The sequence below is a fragment of the Colossoma macropomum genome, unplaced genomic scaffold (genome assembly GCF_904425465.1).
Source record: "Colossoma macropomum unplaced genomic scaffold, Colossoma_macropomum, whole genome shotgun sequence".
Lineage (NCBI taxonomy): Eukaryota > Metazoa > Chordata > Actinopteri > Characiformes > Serrasalmidae > Colossoma > Colossoma macropomum.
This window is the reverse complement of record NW_023494803.1, coordinates 27276259-27296388: the sequence shown is the minus strand read 5'-3', so window position 1 is coordinate 27296388 and position 20130 is coordinate 27276259. Positions and strand designations below refer to the sequence as shown.

The following is a 20130-nucleotide window of genomic DNA, read 5'->3' as shown; positions in this document are numbered from 1 at the left end:
CCAATGCCAAGCATTGACTAGAGGGGTATAAAGCCCCCCAGCATTAGGCTGTGGAGCAGTAGAACTGCATTCTCTGGAGTGATGGAACTCCATCCAACACCTTTGGGATGAGCTTCAGTGGAGTTCATGATGCAGAACTACTCATCCAACATCAGTACCTGACCTCACTAATGCTCTCATGGCTGAATACAATCAAATTCCAACAGCAATGTTTTAATATCTGGTTTAAAGCTTTCCTGGCTGTTCATCCAACATTGTACTCTTTTAATTAATAGCAGCAAAAGACAAACTCCTTAATATACCCTTGATTTCAGAAGAAATGATCAATGAGCAAGTGTCTACAAACATTTGGACATATAGTAGACGTATATGGAACTTGAATTAAGTGTACAAGAAGAAGCCATTTTAACCTCTTTGAATAATATGTTTATGAAAGTCTACAGTTAAAGTGTTAGATGAGTTTCTAATTTATGCTGAAACCTGAACTATGTGGGCCGATGTGGAAAATGTAGGTTTGTTACATATCTTAGTCTCAATTTTATATGGCAGGATCTGGGAGTGATAAGCAGCATGTTCTCTAGAGTAGGTCATAAACTCCTGTCTGACAAGGCAGTGCACAGGTCACTTCATCAGACAGATCACAGTCATCCCAACTCAAAGAGCCAGAGCCTTTTTTTCACAAAACTCTCACCACATCTTTTCTTCTGAATGATTCTAAATCATGTTTGTGGCTTAGCTTAACACTCAGAAGTCGAGTTACTCCTGTTGTTTTGTTATACTGTTCAAACGCAATTATGTGTAATTGTGTAATTATGTATTTACCTACATACACTGTAAAACATAACTGCACCTATTTTCAGTTTACTTTACTCATCTGTTATACTTACTACAGAAAATCAAGCAACATTTAACACAAAACATCATCATGGTTAAAATAACAAAAATATGTATCAAATGTATCCAAACCTGACCTTCAGAATGAGAATTACACACAAAAATCTTATGAAAAATAAGAAACATAAGAGGTAATAACAACACCACAAAGAATCAAGTGTGACAGTTGAGAACTAACTTAAATGATCTGCTTCTATCAGCTTTGGATAAGAATCATTAATATCACATTACATCATGCTTCTGTTAACTGCAATAACTGCAACTCCTAAAAGTGCATGCTGACTTAATAACACTGAATCTGAGCAGAGTAACACATATTTCATTTATTTATCATAGGTTTTAGCTGTTTCACCCTTGTAATATATCAAGACAGACCTGATATCAACAAAATAATAAAATCAGTGATCAAATACGCAGTTATGCAGTAAGCTGTCACTCTGTGTGACTGGCGTCGCCTTTACATCACGACTATATACGGTGCAGTGTTTCTTTAATAAGGCTGCTCTCTGCTCACAGGCAGACATAATGACATTTAACCAGAGATAGACAGGGCCTGATAATCAATACACATTTAACTGACAGGTCAAGGTGTCTCTCACACTGTTCATAAATCCGATTTCAGCATACAGTAAATAATCTCTCTCTCTTCTCTCTCTGTCTGCTTTTCCTCCTCAACCAACACTGTATTCTTACTACATCTTTTAGTTATTATGCTCCTAAACTGGGAAACTCAATTCCACTCTTTTATTAGACAGTCAAGAACTTTATTGCATGTGTGGTTCACACATTTAGGAAACACTTGAAGATGTATCTCTTTAACTTAGCATTCAATCAAAATCAAAAGTCTCTTTGGTATTTGGTATCTAACATTATCTTGCTATTACTGTAAAACTATCACCTATTATTATTATTATTATTATTATTATTGTTGTTGTTATTGCATTTTTTCTCCACAGACAGCATAGAATGTGCTCTTGCACCAAGAATTAAGTAGTTTTCATTGGGTATATTTACACGGCTATTGCAGCACATCCTCTTCTGATGTACTATAAAAACATTTCTCCATGAAATATGTCTGTATATTATTAAAGAATTCTTTTAGAGCCCACACACAGATTCATATGAATGTGTGTATTTGTGGGCAAATGATGCAAGAATTGCTTCTGTGGAAAACCACAAATTGCAGCTAGTGTCAATGACTTATAAATGAATATGCCTTTTTAATAATGTACTTGTGAAAGCACTGTATACAAGTGTTCTATTGACAACTTTTTAATAAAGCACGTGGAGTATTAATCTTCTGTACAACTGGAGCATTGTGCACATCGATTGTGTTGTGAACTTCACCGTGTAGGCGCTGTCTACACAGAGTGACACAGAGAGAGAGAGAAATAAGGAGAGAGTGCGTGAGAAGGAGAGAGTGCGTGAGAAAGAGAGAGGGAAAGAGAGGGAGAGAAAGGGAAACAGAGAGAAAGAGAGAGGCAGAGAAGAAGAAAGAGAGAGGAGAGAGAGGGAATAAGAGAGAGAGGGAGCTTCTCCTCTTTCCCTTACAGTGAAGCCACTTATTAATCCACATGCTCACAAGTTATAATGAAATTATTCAATGGGATCAAATTCCTTTGGCGCGACACAATGAGGAACAGAGAAATGAGCGGATTAATTTCCACAGTCGGATTTGCGCTCACTATTTGGAGACAGAGGTTTACATTTCTCCCCAGTCATTAGGAAGTCAGAGGCGTTAAGACGTCTAAAGCTCCCTCCCATCCCGGCTCGGATCGGCCCAACCCAAACGACACGCTCCGGCACTCCAGCAGCACCTCTCAGGCTGGTATTTCGCTGTCTGAGATATTGTTTCTAACGCTTGGCTGCTTTTGGGGGCTCAGCAGTCAGAGGGAATTGAAAGGCAGTAGAGAGCTAAATGTGTCCAATGCTGAGCGCTCTGTATTGAGAGAACACTTATTACTGCCACCCAATCCCAAATAGTCTAACACATACGAATGCAATCAAACTCTAAAGACTCTCTTCCTGAAACCCAAACGATATGAACATTTTGTGACCAACATAATACTGATACTTTGTGTAGTTTCAACTTCAACTTGAACTTGATTTTAAGGAGCTGAAAATTCTGATTACTGACCACACTGGTATTATGCACAGTCAAAAATTAAACAATAATTCTAGCTAAACCATGCTTCACTGACTGATATGACTGTTAGTTGTCATCTGTGATTTGTCAAACATTATTGTTAGTTATTGTTTTCAAACAAAAAAAAATTGACATGCCTCTCATCCAATCTCAACTGTCTCTAAGCACTACTTTCCTCTGTCAGGTGCAGAAAAACCTCTGATTTAACTCCTCAGAACAAACTGACAGCGAGAACAGCACTGGCAGTAAATTAGTCAGATCTTATTTTAATTTAGATTTTAGTGATTTCTACGCTCTAACACACCCACTTCAGCTCAGCAAGGGCTTGTTAATAAGTTGATTGGTTGAATCAGATGTGTTGGCAGCAGGAAAAACACTGAAATGTGCAGAGCTGACAGTACTTCAGGACCTAACTTGGGAATTACTGGGTTAAGTGAAATAAAGTGCTGTTACAAAGGGACATATAATTGAGACACACACTATCCTGATTGTTCGGGGGGTGGTGGTGTATTTATTTTTAATATATCTTTTTGACCGCAGAAGCTAAAAAATTGGATTACCTATATGGAAGTACTAGCAGACGTGATTACTTTATCTAAGCTAATATTTATCTAAGCAAACTTTATCTAAGCTAATATTACTAGACTCAATTTAATATGATGTCTTGCGATACATGTTAAAGCAACACTGTAATATTTGGGGATTTGGAGACCTCTCTGGTGGAAATGTGCAATTGCATGCAACATGCAGAATAACATTTTGTTACATCAGTTCTGCTTCGTACCACCACAACTGAATGAATCTGACTTTTGCAGGTGCGTTGGAAGAGTATTCAAAGAGAACTCTATCAAAACGTGGTGAAGGACGTGTCTGCCATAGATGTAAGTGAATTATTTACTATTGTCGTCATAGTTCATCAGTACAATGTTAATTTTGCAATTGAGACCTAAACATCGAGTCGGAAGCGCTTTTTGAGTTTGTGACCTCTGACTTTTAGATGACTGTTTCAGGCTTGCAGCACACACGCACACCATATTTTAGTGTGGTCTTTCTCCATACTCAGTTATGCCAGTTCTTTCAGTTTTATCAAAAAATATTATGTAGTGCTGCTTTAAGATCAGTTAGCTAAGTATGTTAGCTTTTCTTAGCTCTTGAATAACCTGATTAATGAGATTAAACAGGACTACACAATGCTCACATTTGTGATTAGAAACAGCGTCACGATATAAATTAGTATCCTCACATACATGCATTATTACAGTTTGCTACAAGATCTTGTGCACAAGACGACGGGTTCTCTTCAGCATCCAGCACTGTTGGCTTTAGCTTTAGCTGATCTGAAGGGTATAGCTTTCATCATTCAAACCTCGTCCTCATCAGACATGAAAGTTTCATTGTGCTACGGAACTCTCTGGGCTGTTAGCACAAGCGCTATGGATGCTACCAGGTGGCCTCGGCTGATAGTTTGATGGATATAGCCAAAGTAACTAAGAGAGATGGGACTTTTCTTAACTTTTCTTAAACTCAAACAAATGACAAAAATTCATAAAGTCTTGAAATAATTTAAGTGTTGTACTATTCCCAGAAATATTGGCTGTTACGTTGGTTTCTGTGACTTAGCTAATATTTTCTGCTTTTCATATAACAAAAACATTTTTGTTATTTTAATCATGATGGAGTGTTGTGTTCAAATTTACCACTTCAGCCAATATTGCTGCAATTTTTTTTATTGCAATTTAAACCAAATCATTAGATACCATTGCTTTATCAGCGGGATTTTCACCAACACTAATATATTTACGACCACTGATAATTTCCACTGATATTATCAGTTAAACAATATATTGTTCTCACACAGTCTTCAAACAGCCTCAACAGATATAAAGTCAAAGCTGAAATGCTCTGGCACATTCATTCTCAACCCCTTTCCTCAATAACACTTACCTCAAAACAACAGCACTAAATACAGAACGAGTACACTCAAACTCATAATGCTGCATATTACTTTAAGACAGCAGAGGCCAGAGGAGAGACATGCAGCTGAGACAACAGCCTCTATTCTGTCCCAGTTAAATCACTTACACACCCACGCTACTGCGCTGAGGTATGACGCTACTTCAGCCAAGAAAAGGAAGGCAGCATATGGCAATTATCATATAAAAGCATGCTAGAACAAAACTGTACGGGTGTGTTAGAGTGAGTGTATGCAGTGTAAAAGATGAACAGAGAGGTTTCTGTAGAGCAGAGGAAAGATGAGGAAAGGGGAAGAAATGAGGAAAGCCTAAGACAGAGCCAAAGAAACAGATTTGGTTGCTGCAAACTGCTGAGGGTGGGCAATGGAGTGATGTTTTCATTTGTGTGTGTGTGTGTGTGTGTGTGTGTGTGTGTATGTGTAAGAGAGAAAGAGAGCAGGAAAGAGAGAAAGAGAGAGAAGATAAGGACAGAATGGGAGAGGGGTGAGTGAGAGAAACACACACACCCACACACACACCCACACACAAAAGTGTGTCCTGTTTGTAAACACCTTTATCTATTTATTAAAATATTTATTATTTATTATTTCCTACTCGATTTTCTTGATGATGCTTTGGCAACACTGTAACTGACTATGGGCATACCAGTAAAGCTTATTAAATTGATCTGAACTGAACTTAATTGAGAAAGAGAGACAGAAAGAGAGACAGTGAGAGAGAGAGAGAGAGAGAGAGAGAGAGAGAGGTGAGGGAAGAGAGAGAGGTGAGAATAATGAATAAGAAGAGAGTTGGGAGAGAGAAAGAAAAAGAGGGAGAGAATGAGAGAAAATCATAGTGAGATGGAGAAAGGGGGAGAAAGAAATAGAGCACAAGAGAGAGAGAAAGAGACAGAAAGAGAAGGAAAGAGATAATGTTTGAAGACAATGAAAAAAAGGCAAAAAAGAGAGGGAGAACAAAAAAATAGAGAAGAGAGAGAGAAAGGGAAAATAAGGACAGAATGGGAGATGGGAGAAGAGTGAGAGAGAGGAAAAAGAATGAGAGAGAGAGAGAGGGAGGGAGAGAGGTGAGAATGAAGAATGGGAAGAGTCAGGAGACAAAAAGAAAAAGAGGGACAGATAGGGCAAGAGGGATGAAGAGAAAGAGGGAGAGAAAGAAAGAGTGTGAGAGAGAGAAGAGAGGGAGAAATATAGAAATAGAGAGTGAGAGAGACAGAAAGAGACAGAGATTAAAACAGAGAAAGAAAAGAGATAATTTTAGCAGAGAATGAAAGCCAAAAATGAGAGATTTCGAAAAAAGAGGAGAGAGAGAGCAAGAGAGACAGACAGAGGGAGAAAGAATGAGAGAAAAATCACAGAGAGAGAGAGAGAGAGAGAGAAAGAGAAGGAGAGAGATTGAAAGAGAGGGAAAGAGAGAGGGAAAGAGGGAAGTGAGAATGAAGGAGAGAGCCTGGAAAGAAAGAGAGAGCTAGAGAGAGAGGAGAGGGAGGGAAGTGTCTCTTTTGGGAAGACGCCCCTGCACTAGTCTCCCGGCCAGTTGAAATTCTGCAGGTATTTCAAGGTTGTTATCTATTTCAGATCAACAGTGCAGGTCAGGGTTCAGGGCTGCCCCCGTCCACCAATCCTCCACAGACTCCTGATTGACAGCAATCAGCATCTCACCGCCATCACTCGGGAAACAAAGTGAGGGTCAAGACAGCGGGCGATTTGGTCTGTCATTTTTAATTATCCAAATGATATTCACAGACAAAACCTTTCCCATCCATCAGGGCAGCACATTACCATAGACAATGTTTGTTTAAAGACTGGCCTATAAAATCAAACAATTATGAATGCAGACAAGCCTTGCTATTGACTGCATAAATAATGAGACGGATTTTTTTTTCCCCTCCCTTTCTCCCCATCCAAATTCCCATTGCTAATGAATCGGTGGGGCTGCACGGAAAATAGAGGGAGGGATCATCAAAATGCCTGGCTTCACACTGCCCATTGACCTTTTTTCCCCCAAGATCCTTCAGTGGCGTCCGGTCAGGCTTGCACTGGAACGTTATTGACAGGGAGGCTGAGCTGAGACTAAAGGCTGCAGAATATACAGTAGAGGATACATCCGCCCCATTAGCATGCAGGCTAACATGCCTAAAACAACATGCCAAAGGTCAGTAAGGGCTTATACATCAACACCCAACACTGGCCACTTAGAACTATGGCATGAATACATATCTGCATGGTGGAGTCCTTAAGAGTGCTGCATGGTCTGTGTTTACCCATCGCACAGGAGCAGCTGCTGCACGCGCTCACTTAATACCTGTGGCTGTTTAACACCTGCAGCCCAATGACAGCAGAGCTCACAGCACACTTACCTACAACAGCCACCTGCAGCCTCACACACACACACAGACACACATGCTTGTACACACTGGGATCCATGAATGAAAGAAAGTGCATGCACGCACCCACACCACCTGATGTATCACCTGCGACCTGTGCACGCTTGCAATACCCTCTGAATTAGTTCTACAGCAGTAAAGATCAACAATACATCATGATTCACTGATCTGAAGGTGGTGATTCAACTGCATTGATTTTGGATTGTTACTGATTATAATAAATTACAATATCCAGTAAAGCTTTTGTTCAATAAAATATTTGTTCAGTAAAGTCCTGGTTCCACTACTGAGTAGTGCTATGTAGTTCTTTCTATGACATTTGTGTATTTAGTGTAGTTTCAAAAATGATTCTGAAACCAAAACCAAACACCAACATTTGAGATTTAATGACACATTGAGTGCTTTTACATGCACTCAATAATCCGATCAAATCAGATTTCTGCAGTTATCTGATTATTCAAATGATCATGTAAACAGCACACTCGGATTTCTTAGATCAGAGTAAGGTCTAGAAATTCAATTACGAAATCGGATAAATAGAGCTGGATTTTAGCTCAATAATCAGATTTCTCAGTGCATGTATACTCTTAATATGATTTCTTTCAGATTTCTCAGTCTGCGCATGTGCGAAACTGACTGCGGTACCAAAAATATGCAAGCAGCGTTGCCGCGAGATGGCAGCAAAACACTTTTGGAGCGGCGTTGAAACCAAACACATGCTTGATTCTTCAATTCTTAACTGAATCGAACTGTAAAGAAATTTGAAATTTCATGACAAACTGAGTAACTTTCTAGGAAATTGTGATTTCATATTGTGATGTAATGTGAGATTTGATTATGTACTAAATCACTTCCAAAAGAGTCTTAATTGAATCAAACTGTGGTGGAATGAGTTTTCACACTGAGTCCTTTCCTAAAGAATCAGTCAAATCACTGTGTGGTCAGAGATTTTCAGGGCTGTTTTTTTTTCATACCTTCTGCATGACTTCTAAGTACAGCATGAGTATAGAGCTCTACTCAGTGTGCACTCTGTCCTGGGCTCTTCTGTCTTTTGTGCATGGAGGACATGTGCTGAATGACACAGAGGTGTGACAGTTCTAAATATAGAGTGAGAAAGCGAGGGAGGGAGTGGATGAGTATCAGAGACGTCTGTGTAGGCTCATCAGTTGGGCTGGACAGCATCATAAATGATGGTCTGTCAGGAAGCTATCCAACACAGAGATGAGATCAAGTGGATGCTGGGGTGTGTTTGTGTGTGTGCGTGTGTGTTTATGGATATGTAAATTCTGCTCCCATTATGTTATGCAAGCTAGTGAACCACGGCAGGAAAAGCTCTGACATGTTTGCTTTCAACAGCAAATTAGTCAACAAAGGAAAAACTCCAGTGCTGCTCCGACAGTTGATCTAAATAAAAGAGCTAAAAGCACAGTGGGCTGACCTTCAGCCCACTCAAATGGACTCTTCTCACCAGCTCTGTGATGGACATGTTAGAAAACATGTTTTTCTCACATTCGCACAGCCAGGCCTGATGAAAATACATGTAAGCGCACACATGAGACAAGCCAAGACTAATGCTTACATGGTGGACAGGCAAGTCTCAGACAAAGCGCTTACATTATAATAGGCATAGAACCAAAACTACTGACTGAAAAGATTCTGACATTTATTTAATGTATTTTATTATTTATGTGGAAGTGTGCTCTATGAAGAGTGCTATACTCTCTGGGTGGATGATAATATTGCACAATCACAATAAAAATGTGACTGTAGTGCTCATCAGTAGTGTTAACTGTTATGAGCTGAGGTTGTATACAGTTATAACTCACTTCTTGTAAACATTTTGTAAGTGAAATTCTACAGCACAATTAATGTAACTGTTAACATAACAGACAGTAGAAATATGAAAAATTTAACAGGTTATGGGAAAGTGTGTGTAGGGTACAGCAGAGGTGTGCAATAAAGACAAAATACTAGTATTGTGATTATCTTGCTAGATACTGCGTTTGCGATATGCCTGGAAATATATTAAAGGTACACCATGCAAATATTTGGGATTTGGAGACCTCTTTGGGGGGGGAATGTGTAATTGCATGTACATGCGGAAGAACATTGTGTAACATTTTTAACAGTTGTGCTTCAGACCTCTTCTTCAAGCTGATGAAACTGATGATTGTGAGTGTGTTGTGTGAGTATTCAAAGAGAACTCAGTCAAAACCTGGTGAAGGATGTGTCTTCTGAGCATGTACGTGAACTATCTACTATTGTCATCATATCTTCATCAGTATCATGGTGATTTTGGCCTAAACATTGAGCTGGACTGTCTATTTTTGCCTGTGCATGTCATGCTAATGAGTAAAGACAAAAACATGGTCCATTTATGAACTTTTACACCTCTGACTTTAAAATAATTATTTCAGGCTTTACAGGATGACTCGCTGGAGTGCAAGGACACCATATATTAGCGTGTGTATTTTAGCATTTTTTTTCCTTCTGACTCAGTAATGCTACTTCTTCCAATCTTACATAGTGCAGCTTTAACGATGCATTGGTGAATCAATTAAAGGACATTCTTAAAGGTTGTACGACGGTACTGTGACCAAAATAGTTGACTTTTCTAGTGTGACCTGTTTAGGTGAAGCTGGTTTCCCCTTTTATGGGGATCTTTATCCATCTGTTTTATAACAGCAAGATTAGATGCTACGACAGTTTGTTTGCCTAGTTTACAGCACTTACTGAGCTTGTGCTGTGTTGCTCATATTCATCAGTCACACAGTCCACACAAGCACACAAATTATGCACAAGGACAGGCACAGATCACCTATAGAGAAGAAATTTATGCTTTAAATGCTTGATTAATCTTGTCGGCAAGTAATGTAGTGTAGTTTTCTGCAAGTAATGTAACTCCTGCAGCAAACGTAATTTTAAGAATTTAAATTATAATGAGTTACAGAACTTCATTACTGCATTACCAACACAACTGCACATAGTTGTAAGCAAAAGTGTGAACACAAATGAAATGTTTTATTAATTTTCTGAGTTAAAATAAATTACCACATCCTCTACAGGGAACAAACGTGAATATTTTTTGCACATTTTAGCGCAGAATTTCTATTTATCTGTGGAGTTTATACTACTGAAAAAAAAAACAAAAACCTAAAATATAAAATTTGCAATACTTTTATGTATGTTTTAATTTTCCCAATAGGCTGAATTGAGCAAATAAACAGTAATTGTGAAAAAAAAGAGACTTTCCCTTTAGAATATCAAAAAAATGTGACCACTGGGTGCCAAAACTTTTGCACACAACAGTACAGCGCACACGCGCACACACACACACACACACAGAGAAACACACACAGACACACTCCCACAGACACCCACACCCACACACTGTCTGCTGTGTATAGAAGAGCACAATGAGTGGCAGGTGGGTGTGTCGGAGTGCGTATGAGCTGTGCTGTGTCCTTTTGCAGCAGGCCACATTCCTAGACTGTTTTGTCTGGAGAGTGAGACTTAACACAAAGCCTGTTTCCAACATTTTCCCAATTAACCTTCACCATTATGGGCCCCTGCAAATCCAACAACGGTCATGTGACTTGCAGTCAATAGAGCTGGTCTAATGGACTGGGCTGATCTGCATGAGCAGTAAGGGACGGAGGCTGAGGCTCCAGGGCATTAGCAGGTGAAAAATGCCATCACTCTCTGCTTTTTTCTCTTCACAGCCTCAGCAACACTGTTCTCAGCAGCCAGCCTCAGCGAGCCAAGCGGCGGAGCGGCGATGGCGATTGGTGTGAACCACAAATCAACCTGCGATTACAGGCTGTGACAGCTGCACACAGACGGCCTCAAAGACACTGCCTCGCTCCTCCTTGATGTTATGCAAATGTAAACAGCTGTCATTTCACAAGCCGCCGTCTTTGTGCTTTCCGCCGGTGTGGAGATCGAAGGGTTCTCAAAGTGTGTATATGCGTATGTGTGTGTGTGTATGTGTATGCTTTTTTTTTAATCTGAGCCCCATTATCACAAGTCTGAGTCGAGAACAACAAAGACAACAGCAGAGAAAAAACAAACAACAAGAGGAAAGAAAAGAGCAAAGTGACGAAAAAAAGAAAAAGTAAACAGGAGTTGATGAAAGATTGGGCCTTGGGACCTGGAGATGTGAGGCATGTTAGGAGGCGTATGGTGCTCTGTCACCTCTACTCTCTACAGGTATGGAAAAAAGCTCTCTCTCACACATTAGCACACACACACTAGCTGTAATTAAGCCTCTCTGTCGATGAGAGCTACCCTTCATCCTCACAGGAAACATCCCTCTTTCTTCATCCTTTATCATTAAAACACATCAAAAGCAAAAGTGGCTTTTATAAGCAACAAATAGCATAAGCACTAATGCTGTCTGTGGAGAGAGAGAGAAAACAAAAACGGTGAATATAAGAAAACAAACCACTCATTCACACAAGCAACTACCCAAACTCACCTGAACTGCCTTCAAATTTCTCTCTCATGTGCACCTTAAATGGGTAAAGGAGATATTTCTGAGATTAGATATAAGATAATGAACTTGCATGAGGAAGTCAAAAATCAAAAGAAGATAAGTGAAAAATCCAGAGTTTTCAATATGTTTAAGGAACTATTAAAAGATACAGAGAAAATAGGACTCCTAACATCTGTGCAAGACCTGGTAGACCACCAAAACTGTCACTATCAGATAAATAGTACTTAAAGCTTTCAGAGGAGAAAATCAAGCTCCACTCTTGCTTCAGATCTTACAACTAACCACAGATGTTCCTGTCCAACCTTCCACTGTAAGAAGACAACAACACTATGGGTCTGAAAGGATGTGTAGCTGTCAAGAAGCCTTTGGAGTAAGGTTTTATGGGCTGATATTTGGCTAAATTTTTCATTGCAAATACTTAGATAGTGAGAGGCAGAAAAAAGCAACGATATTCTAAGACTGAAAGCTGAAGGTGTGTAGAAAAAAATTCCTGCAGATTTCTGTACAAAAACTGAAAGTCTGTAATAAAGAACATGTGTGCACACTAAATACTGATTTTTAAAATAGTTTACTTAGTGTTGAGACTTTTGCATAATTTTCTGTTAAATATTGTTTTCAGCTTCTTTCCTGACACTGAAAAATGAGTTTTTTACTTAATAAGTATAATTAAAAAGAACTTTTACTTAATAAGTCTCTGACTTTTGCACAGTACTGAATGTGATAAACATCCTAAAAAAGTATAGCTTTCCACAAACTGTATTTTTAATCTGCTACTTCGAGAAAAACAGTGATACCAGCAGGCATGGTTGGCAGCGCACACTGTGATGGATGCACTACACTGGTCATGTTAAGGAGGAACCCTACACGGGATGCACAAACTTAGTCATGCTTGATAATGTCATATCCTCTAATATGTCGGTCAATTTAATATGCTATGATACCAAAAAGGAAAGAAATATATTTGGTCAAAAATCCTGTGACCTCTCCTCTCAATCCATGGCATGTGTGCAAAGACTGTTGGTTGCTAAACTAGACTATTTTATTTGATATGTAAAGAATATGATCTAACAAAACAGAAAATGAGTAGATTTATTTTGTTTGTCACAAACTACCACTATTTTTTTCCCTAATTTTCTCCCCAATTTAGTCGTCTACAATTCCACCCACTAGTTAGGACTCCCCCAATCACATGATACCATCAGCGCTAGGAGGGTGAAGGCTAGCACAGGCTTCCTCCAAGAACGGCCATGGATGACTGTAGCATCGCCAGGGATTGAACTTGTGATCTCCTGATGATAGGGTCAACGCTTAGATGGTTGCGCCACTCGGGGAGCCCACAAACTACCACTTTAAGCAAGAAAACATATGAATATGAATATACTTCATGCTTCAGTGACCTTTTATTATTATTCTGATAATCAACAGTAAGCCCCTAGTGAATGTGTGTAGCTCAGAAACTACTGCAGTGCATCCAACAATAAGGGCAGCATCATACTGCTATACAATGATGATAGAACACTGTGCCCTGTGCCTGTCCCCCGTGCCCCGATGACAACCACGAGAGCTGGCGGGAAGGCGGGGCCCGAACCCTGAATGCCACTGAGGGACACGAGTGAGAAGTACGAAGGCAGGACATGAGTCCTAAACTCCGTCGCCAGGCCCTGCCTCTGGTTCCGCAGGACGCTGGACTGCACCTCCTGTTCAATCTAGGCAAGCTGAGCTGGGGAGCAGGGACAGGAAGGCGGAGCAACAAACTCTCTGTCCCTCTTGGCTTAGGTGTTCACGTGAGCGCCTTTAAAAGAGCTGAGAGGGAGCAGAGGGAGAGAGGGACAAGAAGACTGAAGAGCTAGAAAGCTTGGTTTGGAGAAAAAGACTGAAAAGTCTAACTTTGAAGCCACTGAAAAGTGGCCAGCTTTGGGCTTGTTTCAGTTTCATTTGCTGTGTGTATTGGCATGAAAATAAAGTTAAAATGGCAGTAGTAACCCTAAACCCTGCCTCCAGCCTGCCTTACTGTGCCTGGGGTAGCATGGCATGTATACACAGAAAAGTCTAAATGCTGGTATATATGTGGACATGCACATTGTAACTACTCTGGGGGCAGTTTAACAAGTTAAAAAGGAAAAAGCCAAAGTGTCTAAAACCTCACAGATAACATGTAAAGTAAGACAGGGTTAAGCTTTAAGGCTGTCTGCTCTGGTAAAGCACTGAAGGCCTAAGAGCAGACAAGGTCAGTCCACACTGCATATGGCACACAGTGATCACAGCGGTTATGGTAAAGATCTACTAACTCATGCCTAATTATACTGACGGTCTTCACTGCCATAAAGAGAAGACAGCCCCCCTCCCTCTCTCCGGCTCTCTCTGTCCCAGTCCAGACATTTGCCCTTCATAGGCAGCTGAGCTTTTATCTGCCTTTAAAAAGTAACTCTGCATCTATAATTTATCTTGGGCTAACTATGATTTGGGCGATATAAATGCTGTTATTCAGCTGGCTGGAGGGAACGCTCCTCTGACAGCATAGAACAGCTAACAACCTATTGCTGCTGTCGCATTCAATTCAGCCCAGCACCCGTGCAAATGACAGTGCTGTATGGGAGCAGCCATACACACACCATACTGAACACTGGCCTCATGCCAACCTTGGACCCAGACACTGCTGGAGGAGGAAGAGAAGGGGTAATGGAAGATGAAGGTGGCACGCATGCATATAGAAACACATGCGTACATGCATCACTCATTTTTTTTATACAGTGTTCCATTGCCCTAATGCTCAAATTGGACCCTAAGGATTTTTTAAATTGAATAAGGAGTGTATTTTGTCAAAGCTATATGACAAGAATGAGAAGAATAAGCTTCTTCATAAAGTACTGATTACTTTCAATAACACTATTTTTATCAGGTGAACACAGGGTTCATATGACCATTAAAATCATGTCATTTCCATAAGGCAAACTATCAATTATCAACGCCAATGTCCAGTGAGAGCAATGAAAAAATGCTGAATGGGGCACCATCCAATGTTTCAACCAATGAGTGTATATATCATATATATCATATTTGCAGTTAATGGTTACCCCCACTGGTATAACCATACCCACCAACCCCACCTTCACCGGCACCTCTGCCGTTTCCAACATGTATCCACAGCAAACACCATTTTGGAAATAAACAAGAATAAATGTGCCATCTGCAGCAGTTTCTTCATGTTTTCTGGTTCGACCAAATAAGGCCACTGCACACGGTACAGCGTTGTGCAGCACCCAAAAACTTACGCAGCACCGACACTCCGTGGCGACGCGGCAGCACTCTGCAACTGACTCCAAGCACCGTTCGGTTTCTCAGGGCCCCACTGTACGCTACGTGATGCTATACGGTCTCACAATGCTGGGGTCCACTGCAGCTATTTTACTACACATGGTAATGCAATGATGATCCCTCCCCTAAGCATGTTCTGGTCAGCCAATGAGAGTTATCTCATTTGACTACTGAATTAACGCCCAGAAAACGACCCACAGAGAAAAAAAGTTCTAAGTAAAAAAAACATTATATAAAAACTAATTAAAGCGTTTTTTGGCCCCAATTTTCACGGAAGCATATTAAACTGAAATGGCTTTATTAAATATAAAAAGTATATTAAACTGAGATAGGTCTAATATCTCATTGCTGATGGAACAAATTTTTTTTATATATATTCTTTGTTCAATTTAAATTTCAAATATTTTACTTAAAATAGTCCAAATTTGTGGTCCAGATAATTAAATGTCAAAAATAAATAAATGCACAGTCCACTTAAAATAAAATCTTGATACATTAACTAAAGTAAAGAATGTTTTTCTTTGTACTGTAAAGTTACTTTTTGGCTTTGTTCCAACAACAATTATAGGTATGTACCTACATGTCTAACCCTAAACTTAACCATAACCTTAAGATCAGTAACTAAAAAGAAATGGTTTGGCCCTTTCAGTTTTAAGAAATGAAATATGTTGCATTTGTAAAAAACACTTTACAGCATCAGGACATTTTTGAAATTGTAAGTTAGCCCTGTTTCATTTTCTTTTTTGTCCTGAGAATGACAAAAACTAGCACACACGAGTGCGCTCCCACCAGCAAGCAACCTCCAGCAACATTTCACCTACATCCTTCAATTCACTCTTTATACCACACACTTTGGCTGCTGCTTCATCAGCCCCCTGTGTTTGGGCAGCATGCCACTGAAAAATAGCCTTTTCCTAGAAACATCTTTGTGTGTCTGTGTATGTTTGAACACATACACAATAAAACAATATTGATATAATTGTCCCATGACATTAAACACTAGTAAAAAGGCACAGGCATTTTTGGAATGGGGGTGGGAAAAAGAAAGAGAGAGAGAGTGAGGGAGGGAGGGAGTGAGGGAGGGAGGGAGGGAGGGAGTGAGGGAGGGAGGGAGGGAGGGAGTGAGGGAGGGAGGGAGGGAGGAGAGGAGAGAGAGAGAGAGAGAGAGAGAGAGAGAGAGAGAGAGAGAGAGGGAGGGAGGGAGAGAGAGAGAGAGAGAGAGAGAGAGAGAGAGAGAGAGAGAGAGAGAGAGAGAGAGAAATAGAGCAGCTGCCTCCACAAGCAGGCCTACATATTAAATCAGCTAATTGATTATCTGGGTTGACAAAACAGGGTGGTAAATGTATTCAGCGTATTTGTGGGTAAACAAAGAACACAGAGGGCTTTCAGCCCTGAGCTTTTTTCTCAGGTCAACCAGGGCAGTTCAGTCACAGCACAAAGACCAGCATGGCTACGGCAGCCCAGGAAGGACACAAAGACACACAGAACATCATTAAAGATATCTGTATTATAAACATAATGAGAAGTGTCCAAGGTCATAAAAGATGCATAGAACACTACTGGGTTTAATACCCATTTTATAGAAGGATTTGGGTGACCCACAGGGAGTCATAGTGTGTGTATGTGTGTGTGTGGCGGGGTGGGTGTATGTGAGTGTGTATGTGCTGCAGTGGCCGGCCAACTCGGCAGGTAAGGGCCACAGAGGAGCTCATCACCTTTCTCTTTATTAAGCACTATCAAACATGGTCTAATCTGTCTAAAATTAGCCACCACGCTCAACAAGTAATGACTGCCTCGCATCCATTATTAGTTCATTTTCCCCAAATCAATCACCAGCCGAGCATGCTTTTTTTAAAATGTCATCCTAAAACTTTTCACAATCAATTAAGCTGAAGATTAATGGGGACAATTTGCCAGGAACAAGTCCTTCCTTGAAAAGGCCACGCCTCGACAGACTTCCAGGCCGGTATTGATGTTAATTATAAATTTCCGCTTTCCTGTCAGACACTTAACCTGTCGAAGAGGGAAGAGCGCTGGCAGTCCAGGGACCACAGAGCGCTATTTAAATATTCCTAATCCGCTTTCTGGACACAGGTGACTGGTGTAAATTGCACTTTCTGTTCTGTGTCATTTAAAGGAATCTGAGAGGACACTGGTGCTATGCTTCAACATGAGGGAAAAGCATTTTTTTTGTCTGGGGATGAACCCCCCCTTCCTCCTTCAGCTCCCCTGAGCTCTTCGAATACTGCACATCGCAGGTAGACGCAGTGAGATGTCACTTCTCATTTTCTTCATGTTTAATAGCACACGAAGATGCCACATATGCCTGTCATCTCTCTCCCGCAAGACCACAGAGATCTATTCCATTCTGTGATTTCATAACGCATGTTATCTGAATGGAAATGCAATGTTTAAACAGAAATCAAACTAACAGATTAATAAGTGTTTGACCTGAGAGACACAGCACTTCAGCATCTGTTAGCGCCAAATAAAACAGTCATCCTGCCTCTACTGTTCCATGTGGGAAGCTCCAACTGTTAATCTGGTACTCAAATAGCATATATTTGGAAGCATGTTAGACATATTAAAATGTGTTTTGAATTGTGTCATGAGCCACATAATAATCAGTGGTAATCTTGTCACAGTAACAAAGCACCTGCTTTTCTTAGCTTTGTCTCCTGTCAGTCAGCACACAATCAACAAGTCACTTAGGAGCAGTTCAGCTTGCTTCTCAGTTAGGATGGCAATTTATTATTTATCATGAGATTATACTATTATACTTTATTATTATGAGATTATACCACAGGTGCACAGCAGATAAAGTCAGAACCCAATTCTGCTAATTTAGTTGGGCAAATGTAAAAACAGCTTAGTGGAAACAATCAGAACTGAAAAGTGAACACTTACTGTCCTGAGACATAACTTCTATTTCTAAGACACTCTTAATAATTATCCCAAACTTTTACATTTTATAATAAATATGAGCAGTGTGGATTACTTTGGCTCCAGATTATTTGAGGATGTAATTTTTTTGTGAACAATTGTCTAATGAAAACTTAACTGCAGTTTTAACTGCATGTGGTTTTGACTAAACTTTGTAAATAATCCATATTTCTGTTTTAAAAAAAGGTGAAGATGAAAGTACTTACCTTAAAACATCCAGGAATGCACTTCATTTAGTCTGTTTTTGACTCATATTTTACTTAACAAAACGTCTATTCTCTTTGCCTGGGATAAGTAATTGCAATTAATCAGCTTGCAGCTAGAAGGCACTGTGCCATGTAAACAACAAGAACATCAAGAAGAAAGCCAGAAATTCATTGCGCTGGTGGGAATGCTTGAGAAACTTTAAATCTGGTGGTGTTGAAGTGTAGGTGCAGAATTAAACTCCTCGTACCTGCAGAATGTGGCTGCCCAGGTGAGGCTCAAAGATTTCTGCGGCGACTGCGTTCGGGCTCCTCCTCCGCTGGGACCCGATAGCTGAGGAACAGAAAAAAAAATGAAATGAGCTTGAGCATGTGCGTGTGTGCGCGTATGCGTGCGCATGCATGCGCATCCATACTTTAGTAATTCCAAATGAACTTGGAAATGGAATTTGCCGGTGTGATTTAAACAGATATGGTAAACTGTTGAACAAACACTTCTGCCTCAGTAATACTAAGCCCCTGCTACTGTAAATACACAGATGCAAATCAAAGCCTACTTATGGCCAGGGCTCATCCCCCTCGCTGCATATTCAGTTGAGCGGAGCACCACAAAGCCCGCTGTTTATATGAGGGATAATATCAGCGCATTGATTTGGCTGCACAGGCACCCAGTGAACAGTGCCCTTAGGGCATTTTTTTCCCAAAGTCTCCAACTTTAAAGCAGGCTCAGGCATTGAGCTGCGGTGCAGCTAAAAAATGGCCTGGGGTGATTTCAAACTTAACAGACCTTGTCCCACCAGAGCTCATTATTGAGAATTTTATAACAAAGTGCTCTGTACTTAATTTTCCAAGCTTAGCCAGGCGTTTGGGTAATGTTGCTGAATTAAGTGCAATTAATGATGTAATAAAAGCACTGAATGGCCATTAAGGACTCTCAAGGACCAGAAGCAAACAGGGGGCTCCATGGAGGGGGAAGAGAGGCACTGGGACTGGCAGAGAGGGGCAGACGGCACGTCCCTGGAGAGGTGCATGCGAGCTGGGCACAGACTGTGGAATGAGGGGTCTCTGTCCTTCAGAGCAGTTCAGGGAAAACACTCCTCTCCCCTCCAGTTATGCTTTCAGAGCTTAGCCCTGTGTCTGGCCCAGAGGAGGGCCAAGGCCACAGCAGCATGACCGGGGAAAGGCAGCAGCAGCAGCAGCAGGTGGAGAGAGGCAGACACACACACATACAGGAATGTCTCTGGAGCAGGTGGGTCAGCGGCAGCCGCTGCAGGGGGGAACACAAACAAAGCACAGCCAGCAGGACAGCTCAGCAGCTCACAGCAGAGGGAGCTGTTACACCCTGAGAACAGTCCACTAGAGCAGAGAGGGCACACACACAGTGTATACACATATATGCACAAAAACAGACTTTAGCGCTAATATACACATAGCCTTTAAAGAAACACTATAATTCAAAAACACTCACAATGAATAAGAGTGAATAGCCATCACTTAATATTATGCAAATGAGCTCATGCCAACTGGTGGCTACTAGCTTCAATTCATTGTTAGTCTCATTATCATGCTTGGTTGAACTACTCCTTTATGCTTCTTCTTATATACTTGCTAGAATCTGGAACACACATTTCTGTACTAACACAGACTTTAAGAACTTTTCAGTCAAAAATACCAACAAAAATATTAAATGTGCTAATAGTTAAAGCAATTTATTTGGTCAAATTATCATACTGCATCAAGCTACTCTTTCATTTTTTTTTATATATATATTTGTTGCA

At 40.4% G+C, this 20130-nt stretch overlaps 1 protein-coding gene across 1 annotated transcript in view; it reads right to left on the bottom strand.

The window, feature by feature from the left end:
• LOC118823793 (neuronal PAS domain-containing protein 3) overlaps window positions 1-20130 on the bottom strand; it is a 280083-nt gene that overhangs the window by 131123 nt on the left and 128830 nt on the right. The window contains exon 4 of the mRNA XM_036593608.1: window positions 18604-18686. Coding sequence (XP_036449501.1) covers window positions 18604-18686 — 83 coding nt within the window. The remainder of the gene's footprint in view (window positions 1-18603; window positions 18687-20130) is intronic.